The sequence below is a fragment of the Panthera uncia genome, chromosome E3 (genome assembly GCF_023721935.1).
Source record: "Panthera uncia isolate 11264 chromosome E3, Puncia_PCG_1.0, whole genome shotgun sequence".
Lineage (NCBI taxonomy): Eukaryota > Metazoa > Chordata > Mammalia > Carnivora > Felidae > Panthera > Panthera uncia.
This window is the reverse complement of record NC_064815.1, coordinates 1,983,756-1,998,289: the sequence shown is the minus strand read 5'-3', so window position 1 is coordinate 1,998,289 and position 14,534 is coordinate 1,983,756. Positions and strand designations below refer to the sequence as shown.

General features: G+C 53.3%; 1 protein-coding gene across 2 annotated transcripts in view; it reads right to left on the bottom strand.

Moving 5' to 3' along the window:
• ABAT (4-aminobutyrate aminotransferase) overlaps window positions 1–14,534 on the bottom strand; it is an 89,819-nt gene that overhangs the window by 5,028 nt on the left and 70,257 nt on the right. For both annotated transcript variants that reach the window (XM_049638208.1, XM_049638209.1), the window contains exons 7-14: window positions 11,849–11,929; window positions 11,093–11,185; window positions 10,570–10,632; window positions 7,909–7,972; window positions 7,337–7,485; window positions 5,165–5,302; window positions 4,212–4,379; window positions 2,772–2,918 (exon numbers count right to left, since the gene is read on the bottom strand). In XM_049638208.1, coding sequence (XP_049494165.1) covers window positions 2,772–2,918; window positions 4,212–4,379; window positions 5,165–5,302; window positions 7,337–7,485; window positions 7,909–7,972; window positions 10,570–10,632; window positions 11,093–11,185; window positions 11,849–11,929 — 903 coding nt within the window. The remainder of the gene's footprint in view (window positions 1–2,771; window positions 2,919–4,211; window positions 4,380–5,164; window positions 5,303–7,336; window positions 7,486–7,908; window positions 7,973–10,569; window positions 10,633–11,092; window positions 11,186–11,848; window positions 11,930–14,534) is intronic.

The following is a 14,534-nucleotide window of genomic DNA, read 5'->3' as shown; positions in this document are numbered from 1 at the left end:
CATTCTGGTGGCAATAGAGGCCCGTATACGTGCCACGCATGGTCTTGAATTCTCATTCCACCAGCTGAGAAGGGAGTATTTGGTGTCTGCGGGGTGGGGGGGATCTGAGGCTCGGAGGTCACGTCAGCAGTTCCTCTGCTTGGTCTGGCCCCTGCTGATTGCTGGGAGCCTGCGCTTTGAACATACTCCTCCCTTCTAACCAGAGTGTTGTCTCTGGGGACAAGGTCTCATCTGTTCAGACACCCGGACACACACGCCCGTGCGCGTGTCTGGTGACCGCTGACGTGATTAAGCGGTGCAGGACGTGGAGCTCCCTCCCCACCCCTCCTCATGGTGGGGCCTCGACTGTTGCCCCACCCCTACGGGCATCCTTTTCTTTCACCCACTCTTTCAGGGGATCCTGTAATCTGAACTCCTCCTCGCCTGTAGCTTTGTAAGGCCCTGCTAGGGACCCCTGACCGTTTGCATCCCTTGAGATGAAACAGTCGGGCCTCCCAAGGCACCATGCCAGGCTTGGCAATGGGGTGTTCTCCCAGAACCCTTAGCTGTGGCACCGTCTCACATCTGGAAGCCGCTTAGGGTAATACTATCCACACCCCTTTTCAAAGCCAGGGGCCTTAGTCCAGGGCCTTTTGAGTTGCCTGGTGCTTAGGACCTGCTCTCATGACTAAGGATGGCTGGCATTAATTGGGACATTTAAGAGACCTACAAAGAAAACATTTCTGGCGCTCTGTCCGCCCTGGGCCTCGCTTTGCTGGGGTGGCAAGACGCCACTCCCAGGGGCAGACGACCACGTCTGCCATTTATCCCTGGCCTCTGCCCAACCCCCAGTTTAAATGTAAATCCAGACCGAGAGAAGAGAAAGAAAAAACTTCCACGCAGAGCACACGCACCCACAGCCACTGGGAGGTCTCAGCTGTTCTAACAGCCACACTTGACCCCTGCAGCGTCTTTGCAATCAGGCGGAACTGGGGTTAAAGCCTGGCCTCCTTGCTGCTGCTCACCTCCCCGGGCTTCCCTTTTCTCATCCGGAAAATGAGGATAAACATCATTTCTCAGCCTTTGGGCTAAGATCAAGTGCAGAAAATGAGGATAATTATGTTTTCCTAATTTCAAACTGTTCTGAGCTAGGGGTGCCAGAACAAATACAGGACACCCGGTTAAATCTGAATTTCAGATCAACAACTCATAATGTAGTGTAAGTATGTCCCAAATGGCACACAGGATATACTAATACTAAAAAAAAAAAAAAAAAATCCGTTGCTGTTTTTCAAATTTAACTGAGAGCCCTGTATTGTAATTCATTAAATCTGGCATCCCTATCTTGGGGTGTGGGGTTTGTCCCCAGAGCTCCTGCCACTGCTCTGTGTCTGGAACCATGTCCTGTGCCTGCCCCTCCCCACCCCCCACCTGGCCTCAGACTTAGCAAGTTCTCAATTAATGGAAATAATAATTACTAGGTCACTGATCATATCAGGGAGGTAAATGCTGGCAAAGAACATGGACTCTGAAGTCCACCAGAATCAGGTTCCAACCCGAAGGCCACCACATGGAAGCCGTGTAACTCTGGACAAGCTAGTAACCGCTCCATGCCTCAGATGCCTCATCTGCAAAATTGGGACAACAGGGGTTACACTCGCAGTATCACTACCGGACGTAACCCGAGTGTATGACAGCCCCTGGTACAGGCAGGGCATACAGCAGGCACTCAATAATTAGAAGCTGTTACTATTGCCAACCACTGTCACCACCCCTTGGCGGTTCTGCTCAGGTCATGGGATCCTCCAGATCCCCGGCAGAAGGACTCTTTGTAACCATCTGAAGAAGGTCATCTGTCCTCCAACTCCTGGGCTGGATTGGCCAGTCCCGGAAGCACCATGGCTCCCGACAGCTTGCACCCCGTCTAGGAGAGTCAGGCGTGCGTGTGGGTTGGGGTGATTTGTGGGGCGGGGGGAGGTCAGGCAGACAGAATAAAAGTACGAAGACACCTGATTATAACTGAGAGCTATGCTGTCCCACGCGGGATCCACACGTGGCCTGAAACGTGGCCAGTCCAAGTTGAGGTGCACACGAGGGAATATGGGGGCACATGGGTGGCTCCGTGGGTTGAGCGTCTGACCCGACTTCGGCTCAGGTCACGATCTCACAGTTTGTGAGTCTGAGCCCCGCGTCGGGCTCTGTGCTGACAGCTTAGAGCCTGGAGCCTGCTTCAGATTTTGTGTCTCCCTCTCTCTCTCTGCCCCTCCCCTGCTCATGCTGTGTCTTTGTCTCTGTCTCAAAAGTAAATAAATATTTAAGAAAATTTTTAAAAAGCAGGGAACATGAAAAACCACATTAATTATTTCCTCTATTGGTGGCAGGCTGAAATCGTAGTATGGATAGAAGGGGTTAAAGTAAACTACATTATTACTAGCTTTGCCTCCTTTTGTACTTTCAGTCTGGTTGCTAGAACATTTAAAGTCCCTTCAGAGGCGTGCAGAGTCTCCCACTGCACAGCGCTGCTTGCGGGGGGGGGGGGGGGGGGGGGGGGGGGGGGGGGGAGTACATGGAGGATGGGACCCACAAGGGAAGAGGGACGCATCGGGGACGCTGTGAGTGGGGCGTGTTTGCGAGAATTCTCAAAGGACAAATGTCGGAACCTGGTGTCAGAGGAGAGCCAGGTGTTCAGGAGCTGGGGATGGGGGTGGTGCGGGGTCCACGGAAACAAGGCTCAGATGTTGCCCTGGGGGTGTGTGGGGAACCATGCATGGGTGGGGGTCCGGGAGGGGTACCTGGAGGTCCAGCAGCCCCGTCAGCAGGACCTTCCCGGCGCGGGCCGCGTTGTTCAGCAGGTCCTCCCGCTTGATGACGTTGATGACCTCGGCCAGCAGCAGGTTCTTGGACGGGTCCCCCAGCCAGGTGTTAAAGATCCGGTACGGCTGGAAGGAGGCGCGTGGCGTCAGCAGGGTTGCACGCAGGCGCACCCTGGAGGGGCCCCGCTTCGCCCGGACACACCCTGTCCCCCACTTAGGAGGAGAGAAACTAACCCAGGGAGCATCTCCCGAGGCCAGGGAGGATACCACACGGCAGCTCAGTGCATTCCTTCCACAACAGCTACCCCACAGCCCGGCACTGCCATTAGGGAGACCAAGCTGGTCCATGCCCGGGACAGTCCCTCAGTCCTGGGGACACCGAGACAGCTGGCTCTGAACTACTACAATCCTCGTTTTATAGGGAAAGAGCCGAGGGTGCTCGCTTCGGCAGCACATATATTAAAATTGGAGAAAGAGCCGAGGTTCTGAGAGGTTAAGTGATTTGTCCTGGAAAAATACAGCCCGTAGGTAGTAGAGTCAGGAGTGGATTGAGAGCAGGCTGACCCACAATGACCACCCGATATATCCCTCCTTCAATTAATCGGGGTGTCAGTGCAGCCAACTAAAACATACTTCCCAGCTCCCCCTTGCAGATAGGAGTGGCCATCTGACCAGATCTCAGTCAACGTGTTAGAAACAGAAATGTTGTGAAATTTCTGGGAAGGCTGCTTTATAAAGACAAGAAGGGGGCTACTTTGTCCTTCCTTCCTTTTTCCTTCCTACTGCCTAGAATTGATATGTGATGGCCAGAGCTCCAGCAGTGATTGTGGATCATGAGGCAATCTTGAGGGGAGAAACTACATGCAGGATTGGTAGAAGAAAGGATCCCAGGGCCCTGGTAACTGTGTGTGTGTGTGTGTGTGTGTGTGTGTGTGTGTGTGTGTGTGAATCCCTATGTGTATCTGGCAGTGCAGTGTAGTGGTTTAGAGCATGGGCTCCAGGTTTGAGCTTTGTCACCGAACAGGCTGTGTGACCTGGGACAACTTACTTAACCTCTCTGTGCCTGAGTCTTCATTACTAAACTAGGAGAGAAAAAATAGCATCTACTTGGTTAGACTGTTGTGAGGGTTACAAGTACACGAGGACTACTTAGAACTGGGCCAGGACATAGCAAAGGCTCGGTCCACAGCAGCAGCGATGAGCTCTATCATTGTAGCTGCACAGGGAAATCAGGAGACGGACAGTGGGCTGCTAGGAAGCCGCCCTGCAGAGAGCTGGGCGACCACTACCGCTGGCTAGTTACACTGGTAAACAGCGGGCGTCAGGAGACCTCTGGGACCCGTCCGGTGTCCACTCAGCTCCTGGTTTGGAGAAGGGAGCGGTCCTGAGCGAGGAGACGAGGGCAGGGCTGCTACTCACAGCGTTGGGCCTGAACTCCTCCTTGTGGAAGTAGCCTCCTGTCATCATTTTCTTGCTGAAGGTCATCACGTCCGCCGGGTCAGCCAAGCCCCAGTGCTCGTGGGCCCAGAATTTGCCAGTGCAGCCCCCTCCTGTCTGGACCTCATCCACCAAGAAGGCGCAGCCGTGCTGACCAAGATGGGAGAGAAGAAGGAAGTCAACACCCACCACCGCCAACCAGCCCGGAACCCCGCACCCAGCCCGCCTCTGTGACCAAGCCCCCGTTCCGGGGCCGTGCGAAGCGAAACCGGGCGGCTCTGAGGTCTGAGCTTCAACTTGTCCTCAGACTGCTGAGCTGGAACAGAACCGTGACATCAGGTACGCCCTGAACCCCAGAGCACAGCGACACTGCATTCGGCTCAGGCTGGAGTCGGCCAGCTGACTTCCTCTGCCAGCCTGCTGTCCCAGCAGAGAGGCCGAGACGTGCCTCCCAGGCCCTGGCTGTCCTGTCTGCCAGTTCTGTCACCCCCCCCACCCAATGCTAGTTCCCGAGCACTTGTGCTGAGAGCAGCTCCCATCTTACTGGCCGGACGTGCCCGTTCCGTGTGCACGACAAACTGAAATACACACACAGAAGCAACAACGTGTGCTCACTAGCGTCTGTTGGGTGTGGCTGAGAGATGAGGTGGGCTCTCTAGAGAGAACAGGGAGGAGGCTGAGGTCTTCCCAGGCATCTCTTGAGTGGGAAAGTGCCCAGCTAACACTGCAGGGTGGAGGCTGATTCTGCAGTGAGATTTTAGGGAGAAATTCCCTCCCTTCCTCCTTCCCTACTTTCCGATGCCTCTACCTGTGAGGCCACCAGGCAGCCTCTGACCACCTGGACGTGTACAAGGACCCCGCGGCTAACACTTTGCTCTGGGAAAACCGTTGGAAACAGCCCATGGCCCCATCCAGCCCCGGCCCTGTGCACTGACCTTCCTGGAGATGTCTCTCAGCTTCCGGAAGAAGTCATCAGATGCGTGGTTGTCTCCGCCCTCAGACTGGATGGGCTCCACGATGATCCCGGCCACCGTCTTCTTCTTTTTCCGATATTTTACGATCAGATCCTCTACCTGCATTCCCAAGGGGGAAGTAACCATAGCTGGCGGGAGCCCTAGAGCAGCATCCGCCGATGGGGATGTGGGTTCCACGACCCCCTGAAACGATGCTGAGTATGTGTTCGTGTGCACTCCGGTGAGGACTGTGGTGTCCACTCGGGGCCGCCCCTGTGGGTGGGAGTGTGCCCTACCTGGGCCTGCTGCTGCACCTGTGGGACAGAAACTAAGGGCTCGGGTCACAGAGCGAATGAATGAAACCATGCAGCATGGGGTCCGGCGTGCAGGACGGCGTAGCTGTGGCCGTTGCTGGTAATGCCATCGCTGTATCCTTAGTGTGATATTACTGTTGGCGGGAGAGTCCTTTCCGTGCAGAATCTGAGGCGTGTATTTGCTCAAAAGAACTGTTGCAAAAGTCACCTCTCATGATAGGAATCTAATCGGTCGTGTCACGGAGCGGGGTAGGGGGTGGGGGTCATGGGTTGAACCTTGGATTGACCTGAGGGTATTTTGTGGGGTGATAAGAGGCCTTTGATCAGGGTGGTAGTTCTATGGGTATATTTGCTTGGTAAAGCTTTTTGAACTAGACACTAAAATGAGTGCACTTGGTGGTAGATAAGTGATGTGTTAGTGAATTAAAAATAATTAACTAAACAGTGACAGGGTACTCAGAAAAGCACCTTTTTAAAAAAATGTTTGGTTATTTTAGACAGAGAGAGAGAGAGAGACAGTGTGAGCGGGGAAGGGGCACAGACAGGGAGAGACACAGAATCGGAAGCTGAATCTGATCAGAATCTGAGCTGTCAGCACAGAGTCTGACACGGGGCTCGAACCCACGAACCCTGAGATCATGACCTGAGCTGAGGTTGGATGCTTAACAGACTGAGCCACCCAGGTGCCCCAAGCGTCTGACTCCTGATCTCAGCTCAGGTCATGATCTCGCAGTTCATGAGATCAAGGCTCACGTTGGGCTCTGTACTGACAGCACAGAACCTGCTTGGGATTCTCTCTCTCTGCTCCTCCCCCACTCAAACTCTCTCTCTCTCTCTCTCAAAATAAATAAATGTTAAAAAATGTTATTAAAATTAATTTTACCCATTTCCTTCCACTTTTTTTTATTATTTTTTTTAACATTTACTTATTTTTGAGACAGAGACAGAGCATGAACGGGGGAGGATCAGAGAGAGAGGGAGACACAGAATCTGAAACAGGCTCCAGGCTCTGAGCTGTCAGCACAGAGCCGGACGCGGGGCTCGAACTCATGGACCGCGAGACCATGACCTGAGCTGAAGTTGGATGCTTAACCGACTGAGCCACCCAGGGGCCCCTCCTTTCACTTTTCAAAAATGTGATTACTAGATCCACTGCAGTCACACATGGGGTTCACATCTCTGTTCGACAGGTCTGTACTAGACCCCCTGTAGGTGTTAACCATGAATTGATTGAAAAGGATGATGATGTGTCTAAGAGGCAAACCAGCCTCAAACCAGCCTCACTTGAGCTCAAATTCCAGACCTGAAGAGTTTCCAATTTCTTTTCCCCGAAATGGAATCCTCCAGTGTCTAACACGGAACCCCAATATTTGGAACAGATGAAAGGAGGGGTGCTAGCTGTGTCTGAGGCATGGCAACAGGGGGCTCCCTGTTCCCAGTCCCTCCCCTGGCCCCATTTCAGCCCCCAGGGAGCCCCAGGACTTGGAAGGAGGCTGAGAAGCAGTGGACAACAGGGTCCTGTGGACGCACTTTTCCTATGGGCTGCCTCATATTCTCATAAATTCCTTCCTATTCTGCAGTCAGTGAAGCTTGCCCCCAAAGAAACCTAAATACAGAGACATCAGTACCACAGGTGGGGTGACGGACGCCAGGTGGAAAAATCAAGGTGCCCCCTTACTTTTCCTGATGTGCCTCTCTGTCCCTACGACCCTCCCAGGGAGCACCACGCGGGTCCCACATAAACCCTGTGTTCTTCTTCCCCTGAGCTGAGCCTTGCGGCGGTGGTGGGGAGCCGGGGGTAAGGAGACAGGGAGGGGAAATCTGCAGGGTCCGCTGTTACCTCTTCCAGACAGCGGGCCTCTTCTTGCTGGTTCTCTTTCACAAAGTCTTCCAGAGGGTATTTTAGCCGTGGGAACGGTGCGATGGGCCAGTCGAAGGAAGGGATGTCGATCTTGTGAATAGCTTTGGAGTGCGTGGTCGCTAAGCACCCTAGGGAAGCAGGAGGAACAGTCTTGGAAAAGGGGATCACGGGCAATTCAGGCCACGTCTCGCAACACCCAGGGAAGCCGCTGCCCGCAGTTCCTGTAACGTCCCGAAGCTGACCCCATGAACCTGTGTGTGCGCGCGTGCGCCCTTGACTTTCTGATTCATCACAGATTAAGCACGGGCTGCGAAGGCACAGGGCCAGGGTTCGAATCTGGCTCTGCCCCTGGACGGCCTTAGAATGTTCCTTCCTTGCTGGGCCTCCCTTTCCGTGTCTGCAAAGCGGGACTAACAATCCTCCCCCCTCAGAGAATAGAGTGGAGTCTGTGAGAGACGCTAGGTGGAAACTGCCAAGGTGAAGATCGAAGCCGCCTACTGTGGTTGCTCTTATCTAACAGCCACCTCGGGGTCACGCTGCTCCCTCCTTACCCAGGGTCCTCCCGTGGAACGCGCCCATGAAGGAGAGGATGCTGTACTCGGGGCAGCCGGGGGCCTAGGACCAAGAGACAGTGGTCACATCAGTCACCGCTGTGAGGACTGGAGGGCTGTGTTGTGGTCCCCACACACCCACAGAAGTCCATCAGAAGAACCTCAGTCCCTTTGCACGGACAAGTTACACACCAGGTCCCGAGACGTCCAGCCCACAGACGTTTTGTTTTGTCAATAAAGTAAAAGTTTTTTTGACTTTTTCTTTTGTTAATTTTAAGTAGGCTCCACACCCAACATGGGGCTCATTGAAGTCACGACCCCAAGATCAAAAGTTATATGTTCTACTGACTGAGCCAGCCAGGTGCTCCAGTAAAATTCTTTAAAAATTTTAATTTAATTTTTTATATGTATATGTTTTTCTTATTTGCGAGAGAGAGAGAGAGAGAGAGGGAATGTGAGTAGGAGACAGGCAGAGAGAGAGAATCCCAAGCAGGCTGCACCATCATCAGAGTCTGACTCAGGGCTTGTTCTCAGGAACAGTGAGATCATGACCTGAGCTGAAATCAAGAGTCAGAGGCTCAACTGACTGAGCCACCTAGGTGCCCCTCAATTTTTTTAATCAAGAGATTTCACTGAACTCTCCAAACTTCTGCCTTCTCACAAATTCCACATAATTTGGGCCCGTTGTAGTCAAACACAAAGGCTGCTCGAGCCGGGCTGCCCCAGGGCCTGACACCCGCCTTCTGCCCTGATGTCACCTGCCTGGGCTGCTGGGGCTGTTGAGCTTTCGGCCCCCATCTCTCGGCCCTGCTGGGGCTGTTGAGTTTTCAGCCTGTCTATGGGCTCTGCAAACTCCTCCTCCTGCAGATTGCCCTGACTTCCCTGCTCCAGGTGGGCCTGGTGCCTCCTGGGACAGGAGGCCGGACCAGCCGTCTCACTGGAAATGCCCCAGGGCTTTGGAAGGGGTCTGTGGGGCTGGGGCTGGGGCCGGAGCGGCTGCCCCTGGGCTCAGGAGGGACGCAGGGACTCCCCAGCGAATGGCACAGCTGCATTATTTCCTGACCCTCCACCTGGCCAGGGAATCAGAGGGGTTTTCAGCTGCTTCAGGCACACTACCAGGGACACCACCGCAGAGGCAACCACGGGGCCCAGAGGCGCTGGGAGGCTCACGTAGTGTTTTCTCAGGCTGGCTGATCTCCTCTAGGTCCCTGAGACGCCCCCGGGAGAAGCACCAGGACCCCCAGCCCCAGCAAACTCTGGAATACCCCCCTCCCCGTCATTTTCCTTGTTTGTCCCCTAATGCAGCCACTCAACGTGAGGAATGGGGTCTAAAAGTGCTGATGGACTAGGATGTCCGCGGGTATCAGATGAGAAGGAGGGAGGGCACCATCCACTGTTTTTAAAGATGGCCAGAAGAAAAAAAAGAAAATACTTAAGTGTACGGAGGTCTGTATGAACACAGAGAAAGGGCTGGGTAGATTTGCCCGCAAGAGGTGGATTAGGAACAAAAACATTTAAGGAAGCATGAAAAAAACCAACCTTACCGCCCAGAGGCAAGGCCTGTAAACATGTGAGCGGGATTTCTTCCAGTAATCTGTGCATTTATTTACATGGTTGACAGCACAGCGTCCGTGTAATTTACATTCTCCCGTTTTCACTAAATTACGGCATGCGTGTCTCCAGGCCAAGAAAAACCCTCTGTGACTATTTCTGCACAATACTGTGGATGCATGCAGGGGGGTACTTGAGTTCAGTGGCTCTTGATTCTTTTTTTTTTTTTAAGCAGCAGACATTTCTGTCTAAATCATAAGCGGGGAGGGGCCCTCGCTGAAAGGGGGAGGACAGGCCTGCTGGCTGGTGAGCTTGGCATGTACCCACCTCGACCCCTCACCTCCGGCATTGGCCGCCTTGCTGTCTCTGTGAACTGCTAGGGTTCCATTTGGAACCCCTACACTTAAGTCCTCTTTCCCTGTTACTGGCTGTAAAGGCAGGTTTCCAATCTTTTCTGGTTATCATGACTATAAACACCAGTGGGGTGAACACCCTGGTACATACCTTTGTGTTGACATTTTGAATTATTCTAGAGAATACACTAAAGGCTCCTTAAACAGTCCAAGTCAGGCAGTTGTCCTGGGAAACTGAGGAGTGCTGGTCAGGAAGGGCTCCCCTCAGCCTTGACATGAGGGGAATGGACCCCTCTGTATGACAGACTGTGTCCTTTCCAGTTTGAAGCCCTCTCCCTCAGTGTGATGGTGTTTGGAAGAGGGGCCTCTGGGAGGTGACGAGGGTTGGATGAGGTCATAGGGTGGGGCCCCTGTGATGAGATCAGTGTCCTTACAGGAAGAGACCCCAGAGTTCCTGCTCTCTCGCTCTCTCTCCCGCACACGTGAGGACACAGCGAGAAGGCAACGTCTACAAGCCAGGCAGAGAGTGTGTCCCAGGGAACCAAATTGACCTTGACCTTGGACTCCAGCCTCCCGAACCGCGAGGAAATACATGTCTGTCGTGTAAGCCGCCCAGTCTGGGTGCGGAATTTGGTTACCGGCACCGAGCTGCGTAAGACCCCTCCTATTTGAGAAGGCCAGGGCCAGCCAGGGCCAGCTGGAGGGACTGTGGTGACTGACCCCCCGCAGCTGAGACCAAAGGGCCCGCTGCCCTTACCTGGTTGATCATGCACGTCTCCAGCTCCTCTTTGGAGAAACCCGTCTGGCCCCTTTCCTTGTTCTGACAAAACAGAAGAGACACAATCTGAGTCGCTCCGGGGGACGTGGGGCTTCCACTTTGCACTCAGAACCCCCATAAGTGCTCTCTCAAGGCTGACTGGAGATGCCGACCGTTCCGCTTGGGTACTAACACATGAGATTGTTCAGCAGGCTTGCAGCAAAGTAAGTGCACGGATACACAGGTGTGCTATTACTCTGTCCACAACAACCCAGGGCTGCGAGGATGCGGTCTGTGATGCCGAGGAAAACCCGTGTCGTCGCATCGGGTGACGGCTCTCTGCACCACACGCCAGGGGCCGTCTGGAGAGCCCTGTCCAGGCGGTGGCCCTCTCTGGATTTTGACCGTGGCCAGGCGGGGTGAACAGCTGGACAAGGGGTGAGCGTGTGGCTGGGGGCTGGGCGCGTGTGCGCATGTGTGTGCGTGCATGTGTGTGTGCACATGATCATGCCCCAAACCTCACCCGGTACCACATGAAGATGGTCTTAAAGGCATTTTCGTTGGAGCAGGAGCCGCAGGACATGGTGATGAGCTGGGACATTCCTTTGGGAGCCACCTGCAGGGAGGGAAACGGCGGTCGGCTGGCTCCATCTGGACTCCCCCTTGCCCAAGACGGAGCTGAGCCTTCACAGGGGTACAGTCTGGGCTGGGGGAGGCTGGGCAGGGGTGGGGGGGGAACCAGGACCGTCCCCCAGAGCAGCGGGACTGGGGAGAGTGGACGGAGGCTCTTCCAGGGGGTGGAGGACAAGCCCAGGAAGGCCCCGGGGCTGGAGGGGACGGAGGAGAACAGCATGAAGAAAAGCCCAGACTGTCCTGCCCGGTGCAACCACCGTCCCCCGAGGTGCCCATGTTTTACAGGTAGGAAGTTGAGATTCAGGAGGATTTGAATCATCATAACAACTAAAACCGAACCGTAGGGGAGGGTTGAATCACACGCAATGCTCCTATCGTGGAGCAAATATTCATTTCCCCTGGATCCTTTGTTCCTGCGCACAAGGAGTCCCTTCCTTTCCTTTGAAAGGAAAAGTGAAAATACTCTTCAGGAAAGAAACAGCACAAGAACAAGACCCAAGCAGACACATGGCATCCTCTACCCTTATGGATCTCGGTCCTTTCCTTTCCCCGTGCTGGCACTGCCTCCCTGAGATCGGCTGGCCTTCCCGCAGGGCTGGAGGGCAGGGGGTGGGGGGTGGGGATGGGGTTGCTCCCGGGGACTCACCGAGAGCAAGGACTCCCGGAGCTTCTCCACAAAGTTCTCCGGGGGAAGGATTCCGAGGGCAGGTCTGTTGATGAAAGTGCTCTGCAAAAAGGTAGGACACCGAGGGTGACTTCTCGGACTACTACAGGTGACTACTCCCTGTCGACCAAAGACCAACCAAGCTTTTCACAGCGGGTGTGTTCACACAGGCTCACGGTGTTTCCTAGGGGGTGGGATCGGCCGACCTCCCCGCACTCTCCTGAGAAATCCCCTGGGCTTGCTCTGGGTGTAAAAGACGACTGAGATATTTCTTTCTTTCTTTCTTTCTTTTAATTTTTTTTCTTTTTAATGTTTATTTATTTTTGAGAGAGTTAGAGACAGAATGTGAGTGGGTTAGGGGCAGAGAGAGGGGGAGACACAGAATTGGAAGCAGGCTCCAGGCTCTGAACTGTCAGCACAGAGCCTGATGTGGGGCTCGAACTCACGGACCGTGAGATCATGACCTGAGCCGAAGTCAGACGCTCAAATGATGGAGCCACCCAGGCGCCCCAGACGGACACATTTCTTGGTTGCGATATCGCATTGCAGTTACAGATACTACCACTGGGGGAAGGGGGGGGGGGGGTACACGTCGTACTATTTTTTGCAACTTCCTGTGAATTAGGATTCAGTTAGAATTTTATAATTATAGTATTATTTTATCACCGAACTATAATGATCATTTTAACAGCCCACCCATCATCATGGCTAAAAAACAAAAAGTGGACGACAGGAGGAATGGGTGAGGGAGCAGAGCCGCCAGAACCCCGGTCACAGCCGGAGGGAACCAAGTTTGGCTCTGGGAGGCAGCTGGCAGGGCTGTTTCTTACAACGATGAACATACACACACACCCATCACTGGGCAGTTCTCCTCCGAGGTATTTACCCAAGGAAGCACACGTCCACACAAAGCCGTGAACGTACGTGCATGTTTACAGTGGATTTTATTTTTATTTGCCCCAAATTGGAAACAAACCACATGTCCCTCTGCTGGGGGAAAGATAAGTAAACTGGTCCCTGCACACTGCGGAACACCAGTCAGCGACAGAACCGAACAATCCGCTGACACGCGGTGACGTGGACGAACACGGGAGTCTCAAGGTCACGATTCTGCGTGAAAGCGCCCAGAATCAGAGTTGCACACTGGGGACGCCTGGGTCACTTAAGCGTCCGACTTCAGCTCAGGTCACGATCTCAGGGTTTGTGAGTTCCAGCCCCGCGTGGGGCTCTGTGCTGACAGCTCTGAGCCTGGAGATGCTTCGGATTCTGTGTCTCCCTCGCTCTCTGCCCCTCCCCCGCTCACGCTCTGTCTCTCTTTCAAAAATAAAAATAAAACATTAAAAAAAGGAAAAGAGTACACACTGTATGGTCCCCTTCATAGGACATTCTGAAAAAGCTAAAACTATAGGGACAGACAACAGCTCCTGGCTGCCAGGGGCTAGGGTGGGACTGAGTACAAATGGGCTTGGGGTAATGTCTGGGTGATGAAATGCTGTTTGGATATTTTTAAAAATTGTGGTTAAAAGAAAAAACAGGTAACATAAAATTTTAACAAACTTAACCATTTCTTTTTTTTTAAGTTTATTTATTTTTGAGAGAGAGAGAGAGTGAGAGTGAGAAAGAGAGAGAGAGAGAGAGAGCGAGAGAGGCAATGCACATGTGCAAGCAAGGGAGGGGCAGAGAGAGAGGGAGAGAGAGAATCCCAAGCAGGCTCCGCATGGTCAGAGCAGAGTCTGCTGCGGGGCTCGACCTCTTGAACTGTGAAATCATGACCTGAGCTGTAATCAAGTCGGATGCTCAACTGACTGAGCCCCCAGGCGCCCCACCACCATAACCATTTCTTTTTTATTTATTTATTTTTTATGTTTATCTTTGAGAGAGAGAGAGAGAGGGAGCACTAGCAGGGGACGGGCAGAGAGAGAGGGAGACACAGAATCTGAAGTAGGCTCCAGGCTCTGAGCTGTCAGCACAGAGCCTGACGCAGGGCTTGAACTCTTGAACAGTGAGATCACGACCTGAGTGGAAGTGGGATGCCCAACTGACTGAGCCCCCCAGGCGCCCACCATCTGAACCATTTCTAAGCATCCAGTTCAGTAGTGTTAAGGATATTGTTGTGCAACCATCCATCCATCTCCAGAACCTTGTCATCTTGCAAAACTGAGATTCTGTTCCCATTAACCACTAACTCCGTTCCCTCCTCCCCCAAGCCCCGGCAACCACCCTCTACTTCTCTGGCTCTGTGAGTCTGACGACTCCGGGTGCCTCATAAAAGTGGAATCACACAGCATTTATCCTTTGGTGATTGGCTTCTTTCGCTGAGCATCATGTCCTCAGCGTTCATCCATGTTGTACCAGGTGTCAGAATGCCCTTCCTTTCTAGGAGCTCAGTAATATTCCACTGCATGGATAGATCACACTTTGTTAATCTATTTCTCCATCCACTGATGGACACTCTGGTTTCTTCCACCTTCCCAGTGACTGAACGGTGCTGCTGTGAATGCGGGTGTCCGGGTGTGCCTCGATTTTGGCAGTGACTACATGACTGTGTGTTTGGTGAAACCCACAGAGCTATACAGCACAAAGGATGTGTTTTATTGCATGCGAATTATATTTGAAAAAAAATGGGGAAAAGGGCATTAAGAGGCAGTGGTGGCTCTGGAATTTCTAC